Source organism: Phodopus roborovskii, unplaced genomic scaffold (genome assembly GCF_943737965.1).
Source record: "Phodopus roborovskii unplaced genomic scaffold, PHOROB, whole genome shotgun sequence".
In the NCBI taxonomy this organism is placed as follows: Eukaryota; Metazoa; Chordata; class Mammalia; order Rodentia; family Cricetidae; genus Phodopus; species Phodopus roborovskii.
In genome coordinates, this window is record NW_026126485.1 from 19,794,347 (window position 1) to 19,819,202 (window position 24,856).

General features: G+C 39.1%; 2 protein-coding genes across 3 annotated transcripts in view; one reads left to right on the plus strand and one right to left on the minus strand.

The window, feature by feature from the left end:
• Positions 1-16,700, minus strand: part of Vps35 (VPS35 retromer complex component) — a 30,453-nt gene extending 13,753 nt beyond the window's left edge. The window contains exons 1-8 of the mRNA XM_051195028.1: positions 16,541-16,700; positions 12,244-12,342; positions 8,522-8,618; positions 6,739-6,862; positions 5,447-5,629; positions 3,145-3,358; positions 1,299-1,382; positions 590-699 (exon numbers count right to left, since the gene is read on the minus strand). Of these exons, the coding sequence (XP_051050985.1) occupies positions 590-699; positions 1,299-1,382; positions 3,145-3,358; positions 5,447-5,629; positions 6,739-6,862; positions 8,522-8,618; positions 12,244-12,342; positions 16,541-16,543 (914 nt within the window). The 5' untranslated portion in view covers positions 16,544-16,700. The remainder of the gene's footprint in view (positions 1-589; positions 700-1,298; positions 1,383-3,144; positions 3,359-5,446; positions 5,630-6,738; positions 6,863-8,521; positions 8,619-12,243; positions 12,343-16,540) is intronic.
• A 77-nt stretch (positions 16,701-16,777) lies between these two features.
• Orc6 (origin recognition complex subunit 6) lies at positions 16,778-24,856 on the plus strand. Of its 2 annotated transcripts, XM_051195029.1 has the most exons (7): positions 16,778-17,066; positions 18,063-18,192; positions 19,734-19,897; positions 20,375-20,464; positions 21,544-21,656; positions 22,392-22,460; positions 23,959-24,856. In XM_051195029.1, exons 1-7 carry the CDS (start codon positions 17,002-17,004, stop codon positions 24,084-24,086), a joined length of 759 nt encoding a protein of 252 aa, XP_051050986.1. In that variant the 5' UTR covers positions 16,778-17,001; the 3' UTR covers positions 24,087-24,856. The 2 variants fall into 2 exon arrangements, with proteins under 2 accessions (XP_051050986.1, XP_051050987.1); XM_051195030.1 differs by lacking the exon at positions 20,375-20,464.

The window sequence follows — 24,856 nt, forward strand, 5'->3', positions numbered from 1 at the left end:
CTAAGACCAATGGCTAAAATACTCAAAGGGGATTTCCTAAAAATGTGATTCTTAAAAACTCTTCTTTTATAAAAATGTGGTAGCAGACTGATTACCTAAGCATATGTTGTTGCTACTATACAAAACTAAATAAAGTTATCATTGAAAGATAATTTATGTAATTGTGAGGAATTATGTTCTTCAATGAACTCTGGATTCCTAAGATTCAAGGAAAGGTCTATACAATAATGTCTACATATCAGTCGAACAGATTAAAAATATCATTGTAAACCAGGTATGGTGGCTCATGTATAATCCCAGCACTTGAAATAAGACAAAAGAATCAGAAATTCAAGGTCATCCTCAAGTACACAGTGAGTCTGAGACAGCCTGGGCTACATTTAAAAAAATAAAAATAAAAAACTTTAAAAAATAGCACCTCTATACACCTTCGAATAAAAAGTTAAGCTTTCACACCTAAGTCAGGCAAACACTAACTAGACATTAAAAGTTAAATTATTTATAGCAAAAATCACAGTAAAATCAATAATAAAAGGCATAACAGAAACAAAACTCATGAAAATGTTGTAACAGCGTTGAACAGTCTTACCTGTCAATTAAAGCAATGATTATGTTCTTCACATTTACATTTTGGTGTAACTCAGCACAAGCTCTAAGAAAAGGATTCAAAGTCTGCAGATGGAACTCATCAGGAAAAACCTAAATCAGACAAGGATTAATTAATACAATAAAGAAATACTTCATAAAATCTTCTGATCTTGCTGGGCAGTGGTGGTATGCACCTTTAATCCCAGCACTAGGGAGGCAGAGGCCATCCTGGTCTACAGAGAGAGTTCCAGGACAGCTGGGGCTATAAAGAGAAATCCTAATTTGAAAAACAAAATTAAATACATAAATAAATAAATAGTAAATATGATCTTATAAATAATATGTAAAGTTACTGTTTACAGAAAAATAATTTAATCTTAGATAATTAAAATCAAAACCAGAAATATTCCATTACCAGTATACAACTAATATTAAATCTAATAAGACCTGGAAAACTCAAGATTATTTTCCTACATGTTTGAGAAACAAAACAAACTATTAGTACAAAGACCAAGTTTAAAAATGGAAATTTATGAAGTAAATTTTTTATTCAGGAAAATATTTTCTTCTTAGTTTTCTGAGACATATTCTCGGCACACTGGCAAGCTGGCCTTGAACTCAGGCCTCCACTTGGCCCTACGATTTTTTTCTCCAAACAATGAAAATTAATAAAAATCCTTCTGAGAAATGAAGTATTCAGAAATACTTACCTGAATAATACACTCCATGAGATATTCTTGAGCCAAAGCATCTCTACAATTTACAACTTGCTCTAAAATGCCTGTTAAAACAATCTGAAAACAGAGGGAAAAAAAAAATTCATTTTGAAAATCCCAAACTGAAATAGAAATCCCAAACTGAACTAGAAAATTGTATTTCATATTGCTCTCATCCACACTTCAATGTTCAACTTTAAAAATTAACTTATTTTTAAATATAAAAAAATGGTTATATAAAAAGGTTGTTTAAATAGTTTGTGCATTTTTTGCATGTCCTAACAAGTCTTCACATAATCCAAAACCATGAAGATTTCCCTTGTGCTCTCTTCTAGTACTTTTAGATTTTAGATATATATATATATATATCTGATCAATTTTTCTAGTTTCTACACAGTGTGAGAAATTGCTCAAGACTTAAAAAGTTTCTTTGTTTACACATAAACGGATATTCAATTGTTCTGGAGTCATTTATTAAGAAGGTTGTCCTGGGCAGGCATAGTAGCATATGCCTTTAATCTCTACTCTCATGAAGCAGAAGACTATAAGTTTGATCTCCAGGATAGCCAAGGCTACAGAGAGACAAACCATGTCTCAAAACAAACAAACAAACAAACTAACTAACTAACTAACAAACAAGAAGGTTGCTGTTGAACCTTCATAAAAATTAACTGGAGTACAAGGTTAAAGATGTAGCTCAGTTGGCAGAGTGAATCTCCAGTATGCATAAATCCCTGGATTTGATAATGCAGCATCATAGAAAACATCAAACACACTAGGAGGAGCAGAAGTTCAAGGTCATCCTTGAGTACATAGTGAGCTGGAGGACAGCCTGAACTACTAAGATCGCCACGGGACAGGGAGAGCGGAAAATGGTCAACGTGAAATCTATAATGGACCATCTAATCCAGGGACTGGTAAATCTAACTCCCTCACTAAATTTTAGGGAGAGCTTTTTTGTTTGTTTGTTTTTTGGGTTTTTGTTTTTGTTTGTTTGTATTGTTGGTGCTATGGATCCAAATCCAGAACCTTAAGCATGTTAAATAATAGCCACACCACTGAGCTATACTCTAAAATTTTAATAGAACCAAGCCCTGCCATACTCATTTTCCTAACGCTTTGCCTAGCCATCTACTTTACTAGTTATAACTAATAACTTTCAAAGCTCAAAAATATGTACCATCTAGCCTTTTGCAGAAAGTTTTCTGGGAGTTTTTAAAACCACTGGCTGATCTTCCAGACAACCTATGTTCGATTCCCAACGCCCATGGTGGCTCACAACCATCTGTAACTCCAGTCCTAAGACAGTTGATACCCTCTTTTGGTCTCTTTGGGCACAGGCACATATATGGCACACAGACATACATGCAGGCAAAAAACCCATACACATTTTTTTTTAATGTCTTTAGAAAAATATGCTGATCCCTATTTACTCCCCTTCAATGACTTGTGTCTGTTTTCATTAATTTCCTTTTATGTATTTCTATACTGGTATGTGTCAAACCCACAAACTACCTCTACTCTTTCAAACTGCTGTGGGTATTACAGCGTCCCTACTCTTTCTCACATATTTTAGAACCAGTTTGTTGGCTTTTAAAGTAAGTAAACAGAGGGAGGTATGTCTGAGATTGCACTGAATATATAGGTGGAGATAAGAAAAACGTACCTTGACAATACTGACTCTCTAACCCATAAACATGGCAGTACTTTTAACTAGGTCTTTTTTAAGTAAAAAAACAGTTAAAAATATTTTTTAATTGAACTTTTAACAAAAACATTTCAAAGGTAAGAGTTCAGTTTTTACTGCACAGTGTAAAGTGACAATGAAAATGGTAAGAACCTGTTTGTAACGTTCCACATTTACACCTTCCAACTGGCTAAGGCGCACCAGATTTGTTCCCACTAAAATTCTCAGTTCTTGTCGTTCTCGTTCTCTTTTTTCTCTATCTCGGCTATGTCCTTGATGCTGCATCCGCACCCAGAGTTTGTTCATTTCTGCAAAGTTGAGTAGTACAAAATCCATAGAATCACTGATATCACCAGTTGTTTCTTCACTGCCAAGAAAAAGTCAAAAAAAAGTCTTTATACATGACAGGATCAATTTACTCCTCCTCCATTTATTTCTTTATCCTGCGAATACTCATGCTTCACAAAGCCACTCTCAGATTCATGTTATTGGTTTAGTGCTAAATCTCAAGAACAGACTCTAACATTAAAAACTAAAAACTGGGGGAGAACACAATACATATTAAGAAGACAAATCACTTCCCATGACTTCCTATTCTGAGCTTGTTGGACTTGGTCTTACAAGTGAGTGACTCACTCACTAAAAAACAAGAAGATGCACTCAGTTTGGCAGCACACATGCTAAAAGTGGAATGGTACAGAGGTTAAAATGGCTCTTGCAATGACAAGCAAATCTGGAAGCAATCCATGTTTTTTTTTTAAAGAGAATTACAAGGCTTAACTCGGTGCTGGCAGAGTATATTACTCTTTAGCTACTGCAGTTCTTAGAAAGAACTCAAACATGAGTGCTGATACAAAGACCACTGAAGAGGGTCAATATGGAGCACTGCACTGCTGAACATTTCCCAGCTCCCACCAAGATGAATTCAACTACAGCCAGGCTGTGGTGGCGCAAACCTTAAATCACAGCACTTCAGAGGCAGAGGCAGGTGCATCTCTGTGAGTTAGAGATGCCAGCCTGGTCTACAGAGTTCCAGGACAGCCAGGACTACACACACACACACACACACACACACACACAAAACTGTAGGAAAAAGGAAAAAAAAAAAAAAAACCAAAAGAATTCAAATACAGCTGAATCTTTTCACACCAAAACAGAACAATGTCCAACAAAAACTTACTGGTTAAAAACATAAATAAAAATAAATAAAACACAAAAGGCCCCCAAAATTGACATTTAGGGTATATTAATAACTGCTGTTTTATTGTTGAATAATTTGGCTTCAAAGAAATACAAGCTTTATTAAGAAAGACACCATAACCTTATTTTTCTACATCTTCCAAAACAGGAAACTTTATTTTGAAATATTTTACTGACTTGCCTTAGTGTTTAAAATTCAAAGTCAAATTATAATAAAGTGAAAATAGAAGCATCCTCTCTATACATCACTAAATCTTTTCTGTGTGGTTTACTTTGTGGTCACACGTTGCTTTATAATAATATTTAAAGTAAATGATCCTTGGCATGGTGACATATGCATGCCTGTAATATGGGCATTCGGGAGGCAAAGGCAAGAGGATTACATGCTCAAGGCAAACATGAGCTATACAGTGACACTGTTTCAAAATAAAGAATGTAGAGGTGTGGTTCAGAGGGAGGAATTTGTCATGCAAGCCTGGTGGTCTGAATTTGTTTCTCCAGAACCCATGTTAAAGGCAGAAGGAAAGAACCAATTCCATAAAGTTATCCTCTGACCTCCATATACACACCATGGCACACATTCCCACACATACACATCATAATATATTGTTAAATGGATTGATGTAGATACTAAGATCTACTGATTTCCTTGTCTTAGAAACTTAAAAAATACTTAAACTTTAAATAAGAAGAAATTATTGGTTCTTCAATCTGTGGACCCATCACATAAAAAGCTAACTACATTGCTCTGAAAAAAAAAAAAAAGGTATCATAGATTTTAATGCTAGAACAGAGCGCACAAATGAAACAGAGGTTTCCATAAATTATTTTTCACTAGTTAACACCTACAAAGATTATATAATATAATAGGAAAATGTTCTAAACTATGTTAGATGCCTGTAATCCCACTATTTGAGAGGCCAGCTTGGCCTACAGAGTTGAGTACCAGCCACTCAAGGCTACATAGCAAAATTCTATCTCAAAACAAAAGAAATACTAAAAATTTTAAAACGCAGATTCTAATCCAAAGAAGTTTTCCAAAGAAATATTTGAATATGAGTGAGTACATTTTGCCTCATACCATATAGTGAATTAGTTCTGTATCTCAATGAAAATCTAGACACAAAATGCTACAAGAATTTAAATGGGGAAAAATACCAACTCTTATGTTCTTATTTCTGTATACTTTTCTACAATTATTGGACATTTATTATAGGAAAAAACCCCACAGTACAACTAACCCAAGATTACTTACTCTGTTGGTTCTCCCTCATCAGGTAAAATATTCCTAGTGCACTGAAGAAGATAATTCCGAAGAAACAAACCCCTCAGTGGATGCTGCACACCACGGCACATTTCTACCAAATCTTTCAAAATATCTTTCCTGGATTGAGGAAAGGACTTGACATACACAACTCCAACTGTGATCAACAGATAACTGGGAGAAGAAAACATTTGATTAGAGATGTGATATGTAAACATTTGATTGTATCCAAACACTACACATATACTAAATAATCAAGACAAGAACTGTTGTCTTCAACAGTATTGTTTATGGGGAGAAAATCATGACTTTTAATATAACTACTAAATGTATATATATAAAAAAAATAGTATCACTGACTGACCCCAGTGTCAGTTCCTTTTAGCCATCAAGAATATGATCTAAGAACCCTAGTTGATAACTGAAACTGACGCTAGTGGGTATCATTATTCCCCCCTGTACACATACATTTATGAGTTTATGAATTAGTCAAGGTGACAAACCACAGTAACTAATACGATAGCTGTAGCAGTTTGCTATAAGTGAGTATCTCTTATCTTACTATGCTGTATTCACCACTCTTGCAATGATGTGAGATGATGTAAGACTAAATAATGAGAATAAAGTAGGGTGAGTGAAGCTAAGGTTGCACAGCTGTTCCAACAAGATGGCTGCTAAGTGACTAAAAGGTGGATAACATACAGTGTGCTCAACAAAGGAAGATTCACACCCCCAGGGGAACAATACAAAGTTTTAACAGGCTTCTTAGAATAGCACACAATTTTAAACTTAATTAATTACTTCCAGGATTTTCCTATTTAATAACCTTAGACCATGGTTGCTTGTGGGAACTACTGCAGATTTTTTTTCTATTTTGATTCTCCCATATACACACCTGCTTTTTCTCACTACGGAGCGCAAATGAAAACCAGGTTGCCTTTCAACCTGTAGCAATGCCTCTACCTCCCAGTGCTGGACTTACAGGTATATGCCACCACATCTGTCTTTTTAATGAAGCCAATGTTGGCTGAGCAGTGTCTCACACCTGTATTCCCAGCATTTGGGAGACTGAGCCAGAGCAATCATCAATTCAAGGCAATGAGATGCTGTCTACAAAAAAAGAGAGAGGAGAAATTTCCAAAAAGAAAAAAGATACACTCAAGGCAAGTAATGCAATGATGGGTTTTCAACAGCAACTGTTCATCAGATAAGACTTCACTGGCTACCATATTGCCCAACACAAAGCCTTGAAAATGTAGATATAAAAGACTTTAATTACTTACAGTCTTGGAATAATGTTTCCAGCATACTGTACAAGTTCATAGAGATCTGCTACTTTTCTTCCTTTAGCAAACTCATCAGTCAGATAGACCTCCAAGTAGTGCAGCTCATCGGAAATAGCCATGTCTTTTAATTATGATTAAGGATTAAGAATAAAGGTAAATCAATAAAAAATAAAAACAAACAAACAAACAACTCCACAACACTTGTCAGAATAATTAAATCTAACGGGCAGGGTTAATGGTATAGCTCAGTAGTGCCAGCATTTACCTCCCATGAGAAAGACCTCAAGTTCAATTTCTACCACCATCAAAACAAAACCAACAAAAAAGTGCACACACTTTCAGATTCCTGGCATAGAGTACATGTCTTTAATCCCAGCTACTCATAAAGCTGCAGCTATAGGATAATGAGTTTAGAAGAAAACCCACACTTAAGGTCCCGATAAGAATGAATGTTCAAAGAGAAAATAGAATTTCAACTGGCTTTTATTACTTTAAAATAAAGAGTTGCTGGGCTGTAGAGATGGTTCAGCAGTTTAAAACACTTGCTGCTCTTGCAGAACACTTGGGTTCAATTCCTAGTACCCACATGATGGCTCACAACCATCAATAACTCTGTTTCCATGGAATCTAATACCCTCTTCTGACCACCCTGGCACCAGCACACATGGGATGCAATACATACATACTGGCAGTCAAACACATAAAAATAAATTTAGAAAATTTTAAAGCTGGTGTAGTAGTAAATGTCTGAAACCCAAGCAAGAGGATAGTGAGGTCAAAGCCAGTATGGGCTATACCATAATACACTGACTCAAAAAAAATCACAGCTACTAGGTAGGCTGTAGGCAGAGTATCAGTTGAACCCAAGAATTCAAGACCAGTCTCATCATCTTAAAAGGAGGAGGGCTGCCAGGCATGGAGGCATGCACCTATAACCCAGCACACAACAAGCATATGCAAGCACTGTGAGTTAAGAGGCCAAGCAAGGCTACACGGCAAGACCTTACCTCAAAAATAACAAAATCCAGAAAACAACTGCCACTTAATAGCCTCAATATTTTTCAAAAATTGAGACATAATAGCAATCTATTTAGAGAAACTTAAGCATGTAGGTACGGATTTAGTTCAATTGGAAGACTTGTCTGCCTAAAATTAAGGTCAATAGCCAACACTGGGGGGAAAAAAAAGATGGAGAGAGGTTAATGCTTATAAAAAGTGTACTCTGAAAGCAACTTTTTCTTTTACAGTATCTGTCTGGAAGAGAACTATTTTGTCTAAAAAAATGATAGAATAATTGACTCCAGAAATTTTTAACAAGGAAAAAACAAAAGCTAGGCATGATAGAGATGGTTCATACCTACAACCAGTAGCACTGAGGAGGTTGAAGCAGGACTGCTGTGAGTTTGAGTTAGCCTGGACTAAGAAATAAGGGAGGGAGGGGTGAGCAAAAACACTGGCTGCTCTTCCAGAGGACCTGGGTTGGAGTTCCAGTACCCACACAGTGGTTTACAATCATCTGTGACTCCAGTCCCAAGGGATCTGATGCCCTCTTCTGGCCTTTGCAGGCACTAGTCATGAGTGTGATGCACATACATGCAGTGGCCCACCCACTCTCAAGAGCTCTCCTCTCACTTTCCTTAATAAATCTGCATTGTTTCTACTTTAAAAAAAAAAACAAAACAAAAAAAAAAAAAAACAAAAAACAGCAACTATAACAAAATTGGCCTTGTCAAGAAATAAATATGGCCCAAATGTTTATCCTTCAACATTCAAAAGATACAAAGTTCATAGTAGCTCTTTGGTGATAACATAGAAGTCCGGAGTTCTCCAAGCATATTAGAGGCATGTTTCAGAGCATCCATCAGCTTGTTTTTGTCCTACAGAAATAGCAAGAAAATTGATAAGAATACTTAATTTAATTAAACATTTATCTTGGTTGTATTTAACCAAAGATCTGTTATATAGTTTTAAGAGTATACAGCACTTATTTTAAACACACAAGAATCAACTTCACTAGTCTCTCCTCATTGAAGGTGGGGGGGAGCCTAATTCCTCCTCCCCAGGGCTCCAAAGCTCACAGAGAGTCTAGCCTAACCAGTGAGCTACAGGCTTAGTCAGGAACTCCATCTCAAACATGAGACAGAAAGAGAGGTAAGGGCCACTGGCACTTAAGACTCTGCTATTGTCAGTCATGTTCTGAGATTAGAGAGGAAAATCAGGGCTTTGGGCCCCAGCATCAGACGTGATCTGAAGCCAGGTATTGGACAAGGGCCCAGGAATGCACTCCCTGTCATCATCTAAAGACACAGATGGTGCCAGAACTTAGGTTCCCATTACTGGTTGTACCCTGAGTTCAGAGAATGTATGGAGACTTGGAACCTCACTACCAGTGGCATACTCTGAGGCCAAGAAGGAAACAAAGGGTTAGTTGGATGGCTCAGTTGAAGAATACTCGTTGCTCTTCCAGAGGACCCAGGTTCAATTCCTTGTACCCACATGACAGCTCACAGATGTCTGTTAACTCCAGTTCTAAAGAATCCAACATCCTCTTCTGGCCTCCAAGGACACCAGATACACATGTGACACACAAATATACACACAGGCAAAATACCCATACACAAAAATATTATGACATATGGACAGGCTCTAGAACTGCAGCCTCCACACCAGGTCACCGTGTAAGGTCAAGGAGTTTGCTAAGACTCCTGCTGAAACTCATTTCCTTTCTGATGAGTGGATAATGAAAATATGGCACATATATGCGCAGTGGGATTTTATTCAGCTGTAAAGAAGGATGAAGATTACAGGTAAATGGATGGAACTGGAAAAAATAAATCATGCTGAGTAGGGTAAGACACACTGAGAAAGACTAAAACACTGCATGTTCTTTTTCATATGTGGATCTTAGATTTCAATCTTTAGATTTACGTGTGCAACTAGGAACACCTATAGAAGCTAAGAAACTAGGAAGGGGCATTAGAGTGGTGCAGGGAGTAAAGGGGGTAGAAGGAAGAAAAGACTTAAGGAAAGGAGAACAGTAGAACAAAGTAGTATGGGAAAATTTACATAAGGCAGTGGTTCTCAACCTTCCCAATGCTGTGACCCTTTAATACAGTTCCTCATGCTGTGATGACCCCAACTATAAAATTATTTTTTTTTGCTACTGTAAGTTTATTCCTGTTATGAATTATAATGTAAATATCTGTATTTTTTGATGGTCTTAGGAAACCCCCATGAAAAGGTTGTTCAATCCCCAAGGAGTTATGACCCACAGGTTGAAAACCACTGAGTAAAGGGATGGGACAGGAAAGAAGGGTAGAGGAAGTAACAGAGGAAGAGTTAACACTAAGGATGTATGAAAAAGCCATATGATAACCTATTATTTATAAGCTTATTTGAGAATATGTAATTTATATAGAGAGTTTTACTGGGGTACCCTACGCAGGGAGATAATGTTCCCACAGAAGCCACAGGTTACTAAATAAAAATACTAAACCAGGTATAGGGCATCTTCCTATGAATGTTGGTCAGAGAGGTCCCAGATGGCCCCAAAATGATACAGGTTATTGCCATTGCTCATGTTTATTCTACCAGAACTTGATAAGACCCTACTCCTGAAGAGACCACATACTCTAATTGCAGTACTTGGGGAAAACAAGCTATAATTAAACAGAAAGCTTCCACTCAACTGGCTACCTTTCTTAATAAACTACTAGGGGAAGAAAGTTATCAATAGTCTTACTCAGATGGAAACCCCTGAAGCTACAATAATTATCATTGGTAATGTTATAGGTATAACTAACCACTTAATTGGATTTAAGGCCCTCTCCACAGTATTATAACCCCAAAAATTCTTGACTGTAGCTGTTAAAAGAACTTGTTGCTCTTATATAGGACCTAAGTCCAGTTCCTGGCAACTACATGATAACTCGAAACCATCCATAACTCCAGTTTCAGGGGATCAGATGTCCTCTTCTCATCTCCACAAGCACCAGGTATATACAGGTACATATACATACAGGCAGATAAAACACTCATACACATTTAAAAAGGAAAAAACATTAAAAAGCCAGCTGGAAAGGAACAGGTTCTTGGGGAAAACCTACTACTACTATTTTGCTAAGCAGTATCAAACTGCCTTCTAAATACTTATAATTATACTCACAGATTAATTCAGCTCTCTACCTTCATCAATGAAACTTCTTTTAAAGGTGGAGGGAGGTTAATACAGAGACTCACAACTGGCCAAAGTGATTATGGACTGTTCCACATTGTCCCTGGGGCTCACAGAACATCTCAAAAGAGGGTGAAAAGATTTAAGAGCAAGAAGTTGTCAAGGAGTGCTGAAAGTGTCTTGTGACCCTGATATGGCCACTGCACTCACTGCAGCTGTGGATACCTATAGAATATTGGATCTGTCTGTTTCGCTCTACATGGGGAAAGGGCTCCTAAGATTCTACTGTTCACTGACAGACTATGAGCTTTTAATGGGTGCTGGGAGACAGCTGACAAGTCGCTCATGTTCTGGGATATAACCCCTCACTCACAGTCAAGTAAATCTATATAATTAAACTTGGGGGGGGGGCTCAAAGTAGGAGGAAGAGAAGGGTTTCAGTGGGAGAGAAGGTAGGATGAGAAAGGAGAACGGGGCCCAAAAATAACCAAAATTAAGTTTAGTGTATATATGTATGAGATTGAAATTGTCAACGAGATGGAAAGCAACTAAAGAAAACACCTGGTACCAACCTCTGGACTCCATGAACATGCACAAATACCACATACATACATGGAAAATATAAGACACTTTAAAGTATCATCACTCAAGAAACTTATAGCTTAAAGTACCTGCCTATTTGGTTCAATTCTTTAAACATTAACACACAGAATATAAAAGACCTATGCAAAGTATTGCTATCTTTGGACTGTAAAAACACATAAACAGGAATATGTGCAACTTTTGTGTTCATGTTTTAAGAATCTCATGTAAACCGGAGGTGGCTTCAAGTTCTTGGTCCTCTTCTGCCTCCAGAGGTCAACACTACCACATGTATCTTTAAGTATAGTTTTTAAGCTAGTTCCTACAATAAAATACATGTTCAAAAGTTCTCAGGATACTCAGGTGAAAAACATAACTGAATAATTCAAATTGGGGCATTCAAATACATTCATTTATGAAATATTTACTGAACACCCATTAATATTAAGTTTTCCTCAGGTCTAAGATATAAAACCAAAGAGTGTCAGATATTTGGATTAGATGCTAATGTGGCAACATGTAACAAACGTGGCAATGTGTAACTTCCCCTGCCTTCACAGTCACTAGTCATAGTTACAGTTCAGAGAAGTAGGGCTCTCTGTTCAGACATATGAACAGTGCTAAGTAAGCAGCTGCTGGTGGTGATTAGATGGACCAAAAGCAGTGATGTTAGGTAATTTAGAAATGGAGATGCTCGCTTAGGAATATGCAGTATCCCACTGTATGTCTCACATTTTCATTCTTACCAGGCATCTTTTCATCTGGAATGACTGAACCTTCACAGCCTGGATGGCTTCATCCAAGAGTTTTTCCTGCTCATCCTGAGGTGACTGCTGTGTTGTAGGCTGAAATAAACATTTAAAAATACTTTCATTAGTGGCTCCTAAGCACTTTCTCCTAGCCCCCACACACAAAGTCATTTCTGTAATTCTAGCCATAGTCCTTTTCCAATATTCTTACATATGGTTCATTCCAGCTCTATATCTAATTTGTCAAGTAAACTGACTCAAAAATTCTGGCCCAGCCTGGTGTGGAGATGCACGCCTTTAAAATCCAAGTACATAGGAGGCAGAGGCAGGTAGATCTCTGTGAGTTAGAGGCCAGTCTGGCCTACATAGTGAGTTCCAGGAAAGAGCTACATAGTAAGACTATCTCAAAATGAGTACAACATAAATAACTAAATATTTTGTCAAAGAAACCGGTGGTGATAGTTTATAGCTATATTCTGTTAATATGCTCTAAACCCAACTGGAGCATAGCTGTATAGCCAAGCTATTTCTTATAAGTCTAGCATAATTCAAATTTTTTAAGACCTTCTATTTTCCTCTGAACTACTCTCATCTACATTTTAATCTACTTTTTTCACCAAGAAATATGTTAATAAGAACACAGCCCCTTTCCTCATAGCAAAACTAAACAACTTGTAAATAAAATATTAGACTTATTAGTGACTTACAATAGAGCAAAATGGTAAAGATGGTCTCAAATACCTACTACTTCAAAAACACAAACAGCAAAAAAGAACAAAGTGAATCTACTCCATGCCACCATCAGCAAAACCACTTGCAAAATGAACTCATTCTCCATGACAAGTAGAATTAACCAGTACTTCATGTTAAATAACACCATGTTTACATTAATACCACAACATGCTAACAATGTAATTATATATAACCATATGTTTGAGATTCAGCATATACAACATGTTCTTCATGAATGTTCACTGGAAAGATTAACTGATTCTAGACTTTTCAGATCATATAGCTGATTAAAAAAAATAACTAGATTAATGGATAGGTAGTAAATATATATATATATATATATATATATATAATAGGCTATTGTTGAGCCATAAAAAGTCTCTAGTATTAAAACATGCATACTAGATAAAAGAAGTCCGACACAAACGTATGCTGTAAGACTCCATTATATGAAATACCTTAAACAGATTACTAATTTAGAGGAGGAAAGGTAAGCAAATCACCAATTAATGAGTACAGAACTTTCTTTTGAGGTAATGAAAATGTTTTGGAATAAAAGGGAATGTGTCAAAACTACTGACTTATATATTTTGTATAAATTTCATTAAAAAAATCTTAAGACTAACCAAAAGAAAAGTACCTTTCTACATAATCAATTAGAAAAGGTAGGAGAATTTACACATAAGCATGAAAGTAAATTTTTATGTTTCAAATCTAAGACAACCAAAATGCTTCATTAAGATTAAACAACAGGAAAAAAAAATTCACTTCTGAGATACAATAGTTTATACAACCTAAAAGCTTTGTCTTGGTTTAATTTTGGGTTGAAAATTTTGTCTTGGTTCGATTTCAAATAAAGGAAAAAAACAATAACAACTGAGTAATGAGCATGGCATGCATCTCCCAGTATTGCTTTTGCTAATAAACTAGAAAACTGAGTTTTCCCACAACTATTTCTTTCCCAAAATCATAAATAAAGGGCTGAAGGGATAGCCCAGTGGTTAAGAGTGCTCAGGCTCCTGCAGAAGATCTGAGTTCAATTCTTAGTACCCACATATTAGGTGGCTCACACCAACTATAACTTTGGCTCTAGAGAATCCAAACACCTCTGACCTCCACAGGCACCTGCATTCACATGCAAAATATGAACATACATACACATCATTGATTTGTTAAAATGGGAGCCCATTCCCAATGGAGGGATACCCTCTCAGTATAGATACATGAGGGAGGGCCTAGGCCCTGCCCCAAATGATGTCACAGAATTTGATGATCCCCTGTGGAAGGTCTTACTCTCCCTGTGGAGTGGATAGGGGGGTGGGATAAGGGGGTCAGTGGGGGGCATGAGAGGAAGGGAGGGAGAGGGAACTGAGATTGATATGTAAAATAAGATTGTTTCTAATTTAAATAAAAATTTATATATATAAAAAGAAGTCACACACTTCTGGTATAGACTAGAAAAATAAAATAGCACATATAAAGTTTTGCATATGTAACTTAGTAATAAGCACTTCATAAGCGTTAGTTATTACAATATTCCTATTTGAAAGCAATTACCTCTACTGGTTGTAGGAACCTATTGGTTGGTCAATTTTCCCACTTATAAACTGCAGATGTAAAGTACCAATACGACATAAAGCAATAGGAAAATGAAAATTAATCTTTAAAGACATGGAATTTGATTTATGTTAATAAAAATGGTATTTATAAACTGGTGATAAGGCACAAATTAATACTTCAAAGAGAATTAAGGATGATGAGTAAACAGGAACTTTCAAACAATTTGGATTGGGGAGTTTGGAGTTTCTGTCTAATAGTCTAAGGACCCTGGGTTCAATCTCCAGAACTACATAAAGAAAAAAAGCAAACAATAAAAAACCCTAGACATTGAATTCCATACATGACTAGCTTAGTAATACCCCAAAGGTCTTATGATAAAGTATACCATGGACATTAAATAGCAATAATCTTTCTTTTCCATGTTGAGAATTCCTGCCCATTCTCCTCAGAATCTGTTCACATTCCCTCCCAAAGTCTTCTCCAAGCTCCTGACACAGCTCTTTCCCATCATAACCCCAAAGTACTGTACTACAGTATGTTTCAAAAGTATGTCTTCTCCCCCAGATGTTTGACTAGTTGAACTAGACTCTGTATTTCTAGGAGTAAACTGCCAATGAGAAGAATTTCTGCATCTAGAAACACCTGCAAAAGTGAGACTTAAATAAAGCCTGAGTACCTGTTCAAATCCTAAAAACAGCCTTAGACAGAACTGATACCTAGGTTTCATTTTCCAGTAAAATTTACAGGAAAAGCTATGCTCCAACCTGGTTCACCCAGCACATAAATGCAGTCTGTATAATATCCTCAAATGCTCTGTACAATAAAACACTATGTCAATAGTAATTTTTGAAAAAACAAATTCTAAAGTTAAACATCACACTGATCATGTACACAATTCTGACTGTAAAAGTTCTGAGGGAAAAAAATCATTTTGTAAGGCAAAATATTATATTAAAGTAGTGCACATCAAAGATAAGCAAATTACAGGTGCAAAAGTTCAGAACTCAGCACTGGAACGGAGGACCATTACTACCAGGCTGGTCAGAGCCCAGCAAGATCATCTCCAACCCCAACTCCAAAAAATCAACAACAAAATCAATTAATACTGTTTTTATCCTATTAACACAAGGTGAAATAATTAAAACGGACATTCATCCAAAAACATTATCCCAGATTACATTAAATGCTAGTATGATGCAAGTGACAACTTGTCCTGTGGAAAATAAACAGGATTCGAGTTTTGAGGAAGTTCACCTTCGTAAGGCCACTGCTACACCACGACCGGCTACCATCATAGAGAAACCCAAAGGAGATTACTTCCAGCAAGTGAGCTAGAGTCCTCAGTGAACAGATGAGAAAGGAAAAGTGGTTTCCTGATGGGTTGGGTTCAGTGAAAGAAAGCACGAGTCCTTCGGGAAACTCACGTGAACAGGTCCCTAGAATTCGCTGACAGGCACTGCAAGATCAAGGGGTATGCGGCCACGGAAGGCCGGGGGACCAGTGCGGTTCCACGAAGAGGTTTTCTAGCAGAGAAAAGCCGTGGGGCCCGCGAGTACAGCCGAGCACAAAGGTGGAAACGCACCATCTGGGCGCGTCCCAGCTAGAGCTCCAGCCCAAAGCTCAGGCGCTCATCACAGCCTCGACTCCACATTCGCTACCGCAGACCTGGGACTCCGACTCTCACCGGGAGGACGGCCATTCCACACGAGAGGCTGCTGCAGGCCCGCACCGACACCCAGAACCGCCAGCCCAAGACACCCCTAAGAGAGGCCGCCTGGTCTCGGGGCAAAGAGCAAATCCAGCGCCACCGCCCACCGCAACCCACCGCAGCCTACTCGCGGCCTTCCTCAGCGCGTGCCCTCTTCCGCAGGCCCAGCCCGGCTAGGACCGGCCTCGATCGGAACGTATGGCCCCCTACTCTGCCCGCAGGGTTCCCTGCGCTGGGAGAAAGCGAGGACTGCGACAGGGGCAACCCACTGGCCCACCGCTTCCTCTCACTCACCATGGTGACTCCGGGACCCGCAAGCAGCAGAGCCTACTCCGCCGGAGCCGCCCGCCGTCAGGTGACGCGGCCTCCCGAGCCCCGCCCTCTCTAGCTCCGCCCTCGGCCGGTAGCGGCTTTTCGATTGGCCCACTTCGAGTCTCGCGTGATTTGGGAAGAGCGGCAGAAGGCGATGTGTTGTGGACGGGACGGGGCGGGAATAGTACTGCGCAGCGGCCGGCTGCGGACAACGGGAAGGGGAGCTGGAGTTAAAGGGTTCGCGGCAGAAGGCGGGCAGCGATAGAGCTCTGTACGCCTTCATTTCCCCGGGACCAGCGCATCCTCGTGTGCACTTGCGCAGAACGAAGACCAGGATTGGTTTTTGTAGAACGGGCTCGTTTCCTTGTCGCAACCAATCGGCATGCGCCGGGGGCGGGTCTTAGCGCTCTGACAGTCTGTTTCGGCGCGCGTTTCTTCCAGCCATGGCGTCGGAGTTGGTACGGCGACTCGCCCCTCGCCTCGGCCTTGCGGAGCCCGGTGTCCTGAGGTGAGTGCGGCCGTGCGTGCCGGGATGCGTGCCTGTCGCAGCCCTGGATGCTCCCAAGGCGACGCCGGGGGCACTGGCGGTGCGGGCGAGACTCGGGCGGCCCTATCTCGAGAGAAACTTTCAGGCTGTTGGCTTGTGGGAGATGGTCCGAGAGGGCGTCTGTGGTCCAGCTCTGTGGATGCACAGTGGTCGGAAAAGGAACCAGTCAGGGTGAACCTCTGACTGTAAATGGCAAGCAGAAGGTAGAAAATAGTGCAGAGTGAGGAGCTGGAATGACCAGGAGGGAGGGCGTTAAGAATTCAGGAACGGCTCCCAGTGCCATGCATGGAAAAATGTGGCGAGAGTGGCCCAGATAGCCTCGGTTTTTAGACGCCCTTGAGATTGGATGGTTCGTTGTATGATTTGTTGTTGGAAGTGAAGCTGTTGCAGGCAAGCATATAGAAAGAACCAGTCGGAGAGTCTCAGCACCCTGTGAGGTGACGGAAGGGGGAGCACTAATGAGAGGTGAAGATGGGGGACTCCGTCCACAATCATTAAAATAGCGCTTCGTTAAACGTGGTCTCGAATCCGCCACAGCAGCAATGCCATCTCGTTAGAAATTATAAGTTCATAAGCCTCATCCAGGGCTACTGGACAGAAATGGGATGGGACTCGGAACTGTTTTCACAAGCCGCCCAAACTGAGGACCGCATATTTAAGGAAGAGAAAGAAAGAATTTGATTTTCTCTAACCTGCCTGCCTTTAACTCTTTATACTTGAAGTAATGTTCGAAGGAAGGGGGTTGTTTGGTGGAGACTTAAATTCACGTTTCTTTGAAAAGCGCTTGGCCACAGCTAATCTAAAGAACTTTCCCTCCCCAAAGGATGTGTATTCTAGGTCCCAAATGAATGTGCACAAAAGTTAGGTGAGGTATGAGTCTGCCGCATTCAATTCTTTGCCGAAGTGTGAGACAAAGTTCGGCAACCATTTTAGTGAATATATTGCCTTTATAACCAGGAAAGCAGAGGAGTACTTGCGGCTGTCCAAGGTGAAATGTGCCGGTCTGTCTGTGCACAGCTCAGAAACCAGCAGTGCTGTCATATGCCTGGACCTTGCAGCTTCCTGTATGAAGTGCCCCTTGGATAGAGTAAGTAGGTTCCATAGGACATCTGAATGATCTGATATGAAACTCAAGCTTCTTTTTTTTCTTTTTGGTTTTTTTTTTTTTTTTTTTTTTTTGAGACAGAGTTTCTCTGTGTAACAGCCCTAGCTGTCTTGGAACTAGCTCTTGTAGACCAGGCTGACCTGGAATTCAGAGATCCACCTGCTCTGCGTCCAGAGTGCTGGAATCAAAAGCCTGTGCTGCCACCACCAGTGCCAGGCAAAACTCAAGCTTCTTGCTTCATTTTAATATTTTGAGTGATTTGGTTTCTTTTCATGTTGCTGTGATGTTACCCCAATAAAAACTGTTCACAGGAGAGGGTTTCTAGCTCCTAACTCAAGGCTACAATCAAAACAATTTGATTGTATGGCAGCTACAGTCAGGAAACAGAAATCAATGAATTATTGTACCTGGTTCACTTTGTCATTTTTACACAGCCCAGCATCCTGTGTCAGGAAGTTATGCCACCCACAGTGAGCAAGTCTTCCCACCCAGTTAATCCAGTGACATAATCCGTGATAGGCATGCCCAGATGTTCTTCATTTGATTCTAGATCTCATCGAGTTGAAAGTTGAGGTTAACTCTCACAGTTGGAGGTTAATGTTTTAGAATATTAGAGTCAGGAAGAGTCACATGTTGAAACCAAACGTCAGTACTATTTACTACCTCTATGAGCTGCCACTTTCTTCATCCATAAAATGAGTACAGAAAATGTTGCTGGGTGGTGGTGGCACACACCTTTAACCCCAGCACTTTCAAGGCAGAGGCAGGAAGATGTGAGTTCAAGGACAGCCTGGTCTATAAAGTGAGTTCCCAGACAGTTACACAGAGAAACCCTGAAATCAAAAACTAAACAGAAGGTCTTTCACTGGATTATTATTATAATTAGAGAAGAAGTCTATCTTTATGTAATGTATTTGACAGTACTTGTGTTATAATTGATATATTCATTAAAGCTCTGTTCACTTTCTATTGCTATCCAATTCTTTGGTGTCTTTTATCCTGACCTCAAGCTATAAATTCACTTAGTGACTTCTAGTTTTGTAAATGCAACATCCCCCTCCCATTCTTTTCTGCCAAGTTTCTTTTTGTCTGAATGTGACTGTGCTTTGTTGTTATATCTTTTATAAAGCTCCCCTAACTTCCCCCAGATGGAGCTGGTTCCCTGTGTGGTGGAGCATCCTGCTCTTCTCCCTTGTTCCAGACACACACCTTCCTCACTCCTATTACTTCCCTCACTTTTCCCAGCATGATTTGCACATTTCCACCAAAATCACATATATGTGTCTCCCTCTGGATAGTTTTGCGAAGCTTAGACAAGCTATACTTTTTAATCATTTTTAAATTATTTGTACATGTGCATGATTGTCTCTTTCTATGATGTGAGTTCTTTGAAATAGTGGTCTGCTTGATGTGATTGTTGATTTTTTTAGTTAAATTAAATTAGTACATAATTAATACCACTTAATAAGTATTTAAGGGCAATAATAAACTGAACTTAAAATTTGTATGTTTTCCTCTCAAAGGCTTATTTAATTAAGCTCTCTGGCTTGAACAGAAAGATGTATCAGAGCTGTCTTAAATCTTTTGAGTGTTTACTGGGATTAAATTCAAATATTGGAATAAGAGACCTAGCTGTACAGTTCAGCTGTACAGAAGCAGTGGACATGGCTTCAAAGATACTGCAAAGGTGTGTATTATTTTTAAAGACTTACTTATTTTATGTGTACAAGTGTTTACCTGCATGTATGTCTGTAGAGATTATGTCCATGTCTGGTACCCTCAGGTCAGAAGAGAGTATCAGGTTCCTTGGACTGGAGTTATGGATGGATGTGAGCCATCACTTGGACACTGGGAACTGAACCCAGGTCCTCTGCAAAAGCAATAAGTGCTCTGAACCACTGAACCATCTCTCCAGCTCCTAAATAAATATTTTTTATTCTTAATAAATGTTTTTATTATTGGTAATATATGTAATAACTGTTGGCAGTTAATTACAACACAGCCAACAAACAGATGCTAGCAATAGGTGAGAGCAATTCAAGTTGGAAGCTAGGTGAGACTATACCCAAGTTGTGTTTTGTTTTCTAAATGATTTCGTTGCATTTTGAACCCCTTTGAAATAATACTTCTGACAAATAACTCCACTAATGTTGCTATCTCCTAGCTATGAGTCCAGTCTCACTGAAACTCAGCAGGCAGATCTCGACTTGTCCAGACCACTCTTTACCACTGCTGCACTACTTTCAGCATGCAAGTGAGTGGGTTTGGGGAGGAAGAGGGGTGCTATTATGGTTTTCTGAGGCAGAGTTTTGCTGTGTAGTCCATGCTGGCCTGACACTCACTGTGTACCCTAGACTGGATTTAAACTCATGGTAACCCTCTTGCCTTAGACTCCCAAATGCTGAGATTTCAAGTGTGTGTGCCTCAACACCCAGCTCTAGTCTAAATGTTGCCAATATGTAAGTTTTTCATTCCTGAAACACTGTGGTTTGTGGCCTGGTGATCAGATTCTTGGGTTATCAGGTAATATAGCTGCCAACTTAGAACTAGTGTTTCAAGAAGTTTACTTGCCAAGTGGCAACCAAAGTCTCATTCAGACCATGCTTTTTGTAAGTGGTAAAATTTATCAGGACCATGGTCATGTTTGATTTTCCAGGCACATTGTTTAAAAAGTGCTGCCTACAACTGTTCATTTGAGTATAAAACATTTCTGAAATAACTCCACTTTTGGAATTATATTAAATTGAGCAAGAAATGGTCAATTGTTGTGTGTGTGTGTGTGTGTCTTATGTGCTGCCCCTGTGGAAGCCAAAAGAGGGCATTGGATGCCCTGAACTAGAGTTACAGGTGGCTATGACCTACCATGTGGGTGTTGGAATTGAACCCAGGCCCTCTTAAAGAGTAGCCAGTGCTCTTAACCACTGCATCTCTCCAGCCCCAGTTGTTTTATTTTTTAATTGCTTGCTCTGGGGCTTTGGGGGTGAGGCAAAGTGATGTGACACTCCTGTATAAATAGAAACATTCTCAAAGTGAGTTGAACACATAAAAGATATGAATCCATTATGCAAATTGGAAACATTTGAAAGGCATGAAGCTCTACAACAGATAACTTTATTTGCCCCATTTATTGCAGAATAGATGTAGTTTAGCTCTTGGTTCAATAAGAACAAATTTACAAGCTTCTAGCTAATAACATTTGTAATAAAGGAAAATCTAGACAGCTGGAGAATCTTAGTAAAATGTGGGTAATGGGTAATAATTCTGTGATCTGGTTGACTTACCAAGAAGATTGATGATATTGAAAAAAAGCAAATTTATGAAATTATATTTTAGAATTCTGAAGCTAAAAGTGGATAAAACTAAAATGATAACAACATCCGGTGTGAAAAAAGCAATATTTGATCGGCTATGTAAGCAGTTAGAGAAGATTGGGCAGCAGATTAACAGTGAGTATGCTGTAGTTGAAAAATGCTCATTTATGAATTCTTTAATGAGAAAATTGTCCTGTTCTTCAAATGCAGTGGTTTAGTACCTTCAAAAAATATGGTTCTACAAACCCACGCCTAGAAAATAGATATTTTAAACGGGGGGAGAACTTAGGCCCTGCCCCAAATGGTGTGACAGACATTGATGATTCCCCCATGGAAGGCCTCACTCTCCCTGGAGAGTGGATGGGGGGGGGGTGGGACGGGGTCAATTTGGGGCGTGGAAGGATGGGAGAGAGAGGGAACTGGGTTTGATACGTAAAATAAGATTGTTTCTAATTTAAATTTTTAAAACATTATTTAAAAATAGATATTTTAAGAAACATCAGTGTCCGTTAGGCAGTTATCCCAGAACTCAGGATGTAAAGACAAGCAGATCTCTGTGTTTGAGGTCAGCCTCGTTTACATAGTAGATCAGCCAGCACTAAGTAGTGAAACCCTGTCTAAAAACTAAGAAACTCCAGTGTTAAATGCCAGCCTCTGAGTTCATAAGCTAGGATGGAAGTGATTCTCATGTCTAACAAGAGATGTACCCAGAAAAGAGAACAGCAAGATTATCTGCTTTTCCTTCACCACTCTTTGCTCCTCTGGGGTTTTAATTTCTGTGATCCAGCTAAGGACCTATATGGCCAAATAATAAAATTGAATAAAAACAAAAAAATCAACCTTGAAAACCACTTTTTCCTTTTCTGAAAGGAGACTCTGGAGATTTAGCTAGTCCAGCACTGAAGAAAAAGAAGCCATTGGTTGAACTACCAGCAAAAGGTAGGACACACTAGCTGTGCTTGTGCTGAAGTTGGTGCGATGTGATTTATGCAGTGAGCAATCCTCTACACTCCCAACAGTTACATGACAAGAGAAAAGTCTGACTACTAACTAACTTTTGATAAGACCTATTTTTAAAGCCAGGCATGGTTGTGCACAGCTGTAATCCTAGCACTCAGAAGTAGACACAAGAGGATTGCTATAAATTCAAGGCAGGTTTTGTCTATATAGTGAATTCTAGACCAGCATGGGCTGACTACATGTTGATACGTTCTCACAGCAACAACAAAAACTACCTTTAAGAAATAGTTAAGTAGAAGTAAGAGAAGTGTAAGTAAAAATATATCTAAAGTGTCAAAAATAAAAATATTCCTAATTTTTAAAAGTATGTGCAGTATAAGTATGATGATATACACTTTGAATCCCAGCACTCCTTTACTCCTTTAATACCAGTACTTAGAGGAGGCAGAGATAGGCAGATCTCTGAGTTCAAGGCCAGTATGGTCTACAAAGCAAGTTCTAGGCCAGTGAGACCATGTCTTAAAAAACAAACAAACAAACAAACAAACAAAAAAAACCCAGACACACACACACACACCACACACACACCACACACACACACCACACACACACACACACACACACACACACACACACACCACACACAAAACAGTGTATGGGAGTGGGGATGCCTACGCTGCCTGTTCTTTGTCACTATTAAAATCTTTAAGCAATTTAAGTAGAATTTAAGCAGAAACTGACTCATAAATTGGGCAGCATCAAACCCAAAACTGACTCAGAGAACTCCACCTCATAGTTGAACAGCAAGACTGAGCCTAAAAGGAGAATAGAAAAGATCCAGTTGAGTCAAACTACTCATTTACTTTTAAGTGTGGTCTAATGTGAGGTCCATATTTGGATAACCAGAAAGGTAGCTTTTGCGATTGGCTACTTTTTTCCTTAAAACTATATTTTTAAAGCCGGGCATTGGTGGCGCACACCTTTAATCCCAGCACTTGGGAAACAGAGGCAGACGAATCTCTGTGAGTTCGAGACCAGCCTGGTCTACAAGAGCTAGTTCCAGGACATCCTCCAAAGCCACAGAGAAACCCTGTCTTGAAAAAAAAAATTAAATTCTAGTTACTTACATAGGAACTCTATCTACAAAGACAATCTGATGCTAATGGCCTCCTTTTTAATTGTTTAACAACCACCCACTGGTTTTGTGCATTTGAAAAGGTAACACAACTTCAACAAGTTTGTTTCCTAATCTGTAAAACCTGATTAATGTTAGCACCTACTTCATAATGTTTGTGATGTTTCTCAGTGTTTTAGAACACTTAGCATGTAAGACAAAGAAAAGCAAAATCTGCCCTGTTACATTTCCACTTTAGGGTCTTTCTCTCTTACCTTAATGAAAGTAGATACTGTTAATTTTCACTTTTATGCCATTTGTAAATGTAAGTTTGAAATTACTTTTGATAACTTTCTCTTACAGAACTAGAAGAAGTAATAGAAACCCCACATAAACCACCGAAAGATGAAGGTCTGTCACAGGATTATGAAGAATGGAAAAGGAAGATTTTGGAAAATGCTGCCAACGCTCAAACAGCCACAACAGAGTGATTTCTAGTCCGCTGCTGTCCTGCACTTTGGTCTGGAAGATGAAGGGCAATCTTGTCTAAACTTATATATCAGGCATGCTGAGGTTTGCCTCAATCCACTAACACATGCTCCTCACATGAAAATAGATCAGCCATACCACCTCCATAGGCTCGGGTCTGTCCTCTCCTGTGGGGTGGAATTGGGACCATTTTGCTTCTCTGTGTTAAGCTTAGTTAGGGAAGTCTCCTGACTTAACTGAGAATGCGCATTTCAAGCTGAAAGGCATCTCAGACATTTTACTTGTTTTTATGTTTTAACTTTATTTCACTAAATCAGGGTTATACAGCCTAAGTTAATAAATGTTTTTATAAGATTCATTTATGTTTATGAGTATTCTGCCTGCATGTATGTTTGTGTACCGCATGTATGCCTGGTGCCAGTGGAGGCCAGAAAAGGATGCCAGATCTACTAAGACTAGAGTTTCAGACAGTGTGAGCTGTCATGTTTGTGCTGGGACTCATACCCCAGTGCTCTTAACCACTGAACCATCTCTCTAGTCCAATAAATGTTATTTTAGTATGCATTTGAGTTGCACTTTCAGCTTTGAGTAATCTTTATTAAGCCAAACTCTATATCTGCCCAAATGAAAAAGCTCATGAGTACTGAGCCTTACTTCTCCCTGGAGCCCAGACTCAGACAAACTTTACTTTGCCATTTGAATAAATACAACTAACTTCTGTTTGCTGCATCTCTAAAGTAGAAATTAAAAGGTACTTACTGGTTTGACTATG

Bases quoted from the DNA above. Each gene is read 5' to 3' on its own strand.
- Orc6 (XM_051195029.1), top strand. From the start codon at position 17,002: ATGGCGTCGGAGTTGGTACGGCGACTCGCCCCTCGCCTCGGCCTTGCG. The intron at 19,898-20,374 runs GTGTGTATTATT...GCTATCTCCTAG, and splicing joins GCTTCAAAGATACTGCAAAG to CTATGAGTCCAGTCTCACTG. The intron at 21,657-22,391 runs GTGAGTATGCTG...CTTTTCTGAAAG, and splicing joins GATTGGGCAGCAGATTAACA to GAGACTCTGGAGATTTAGCT.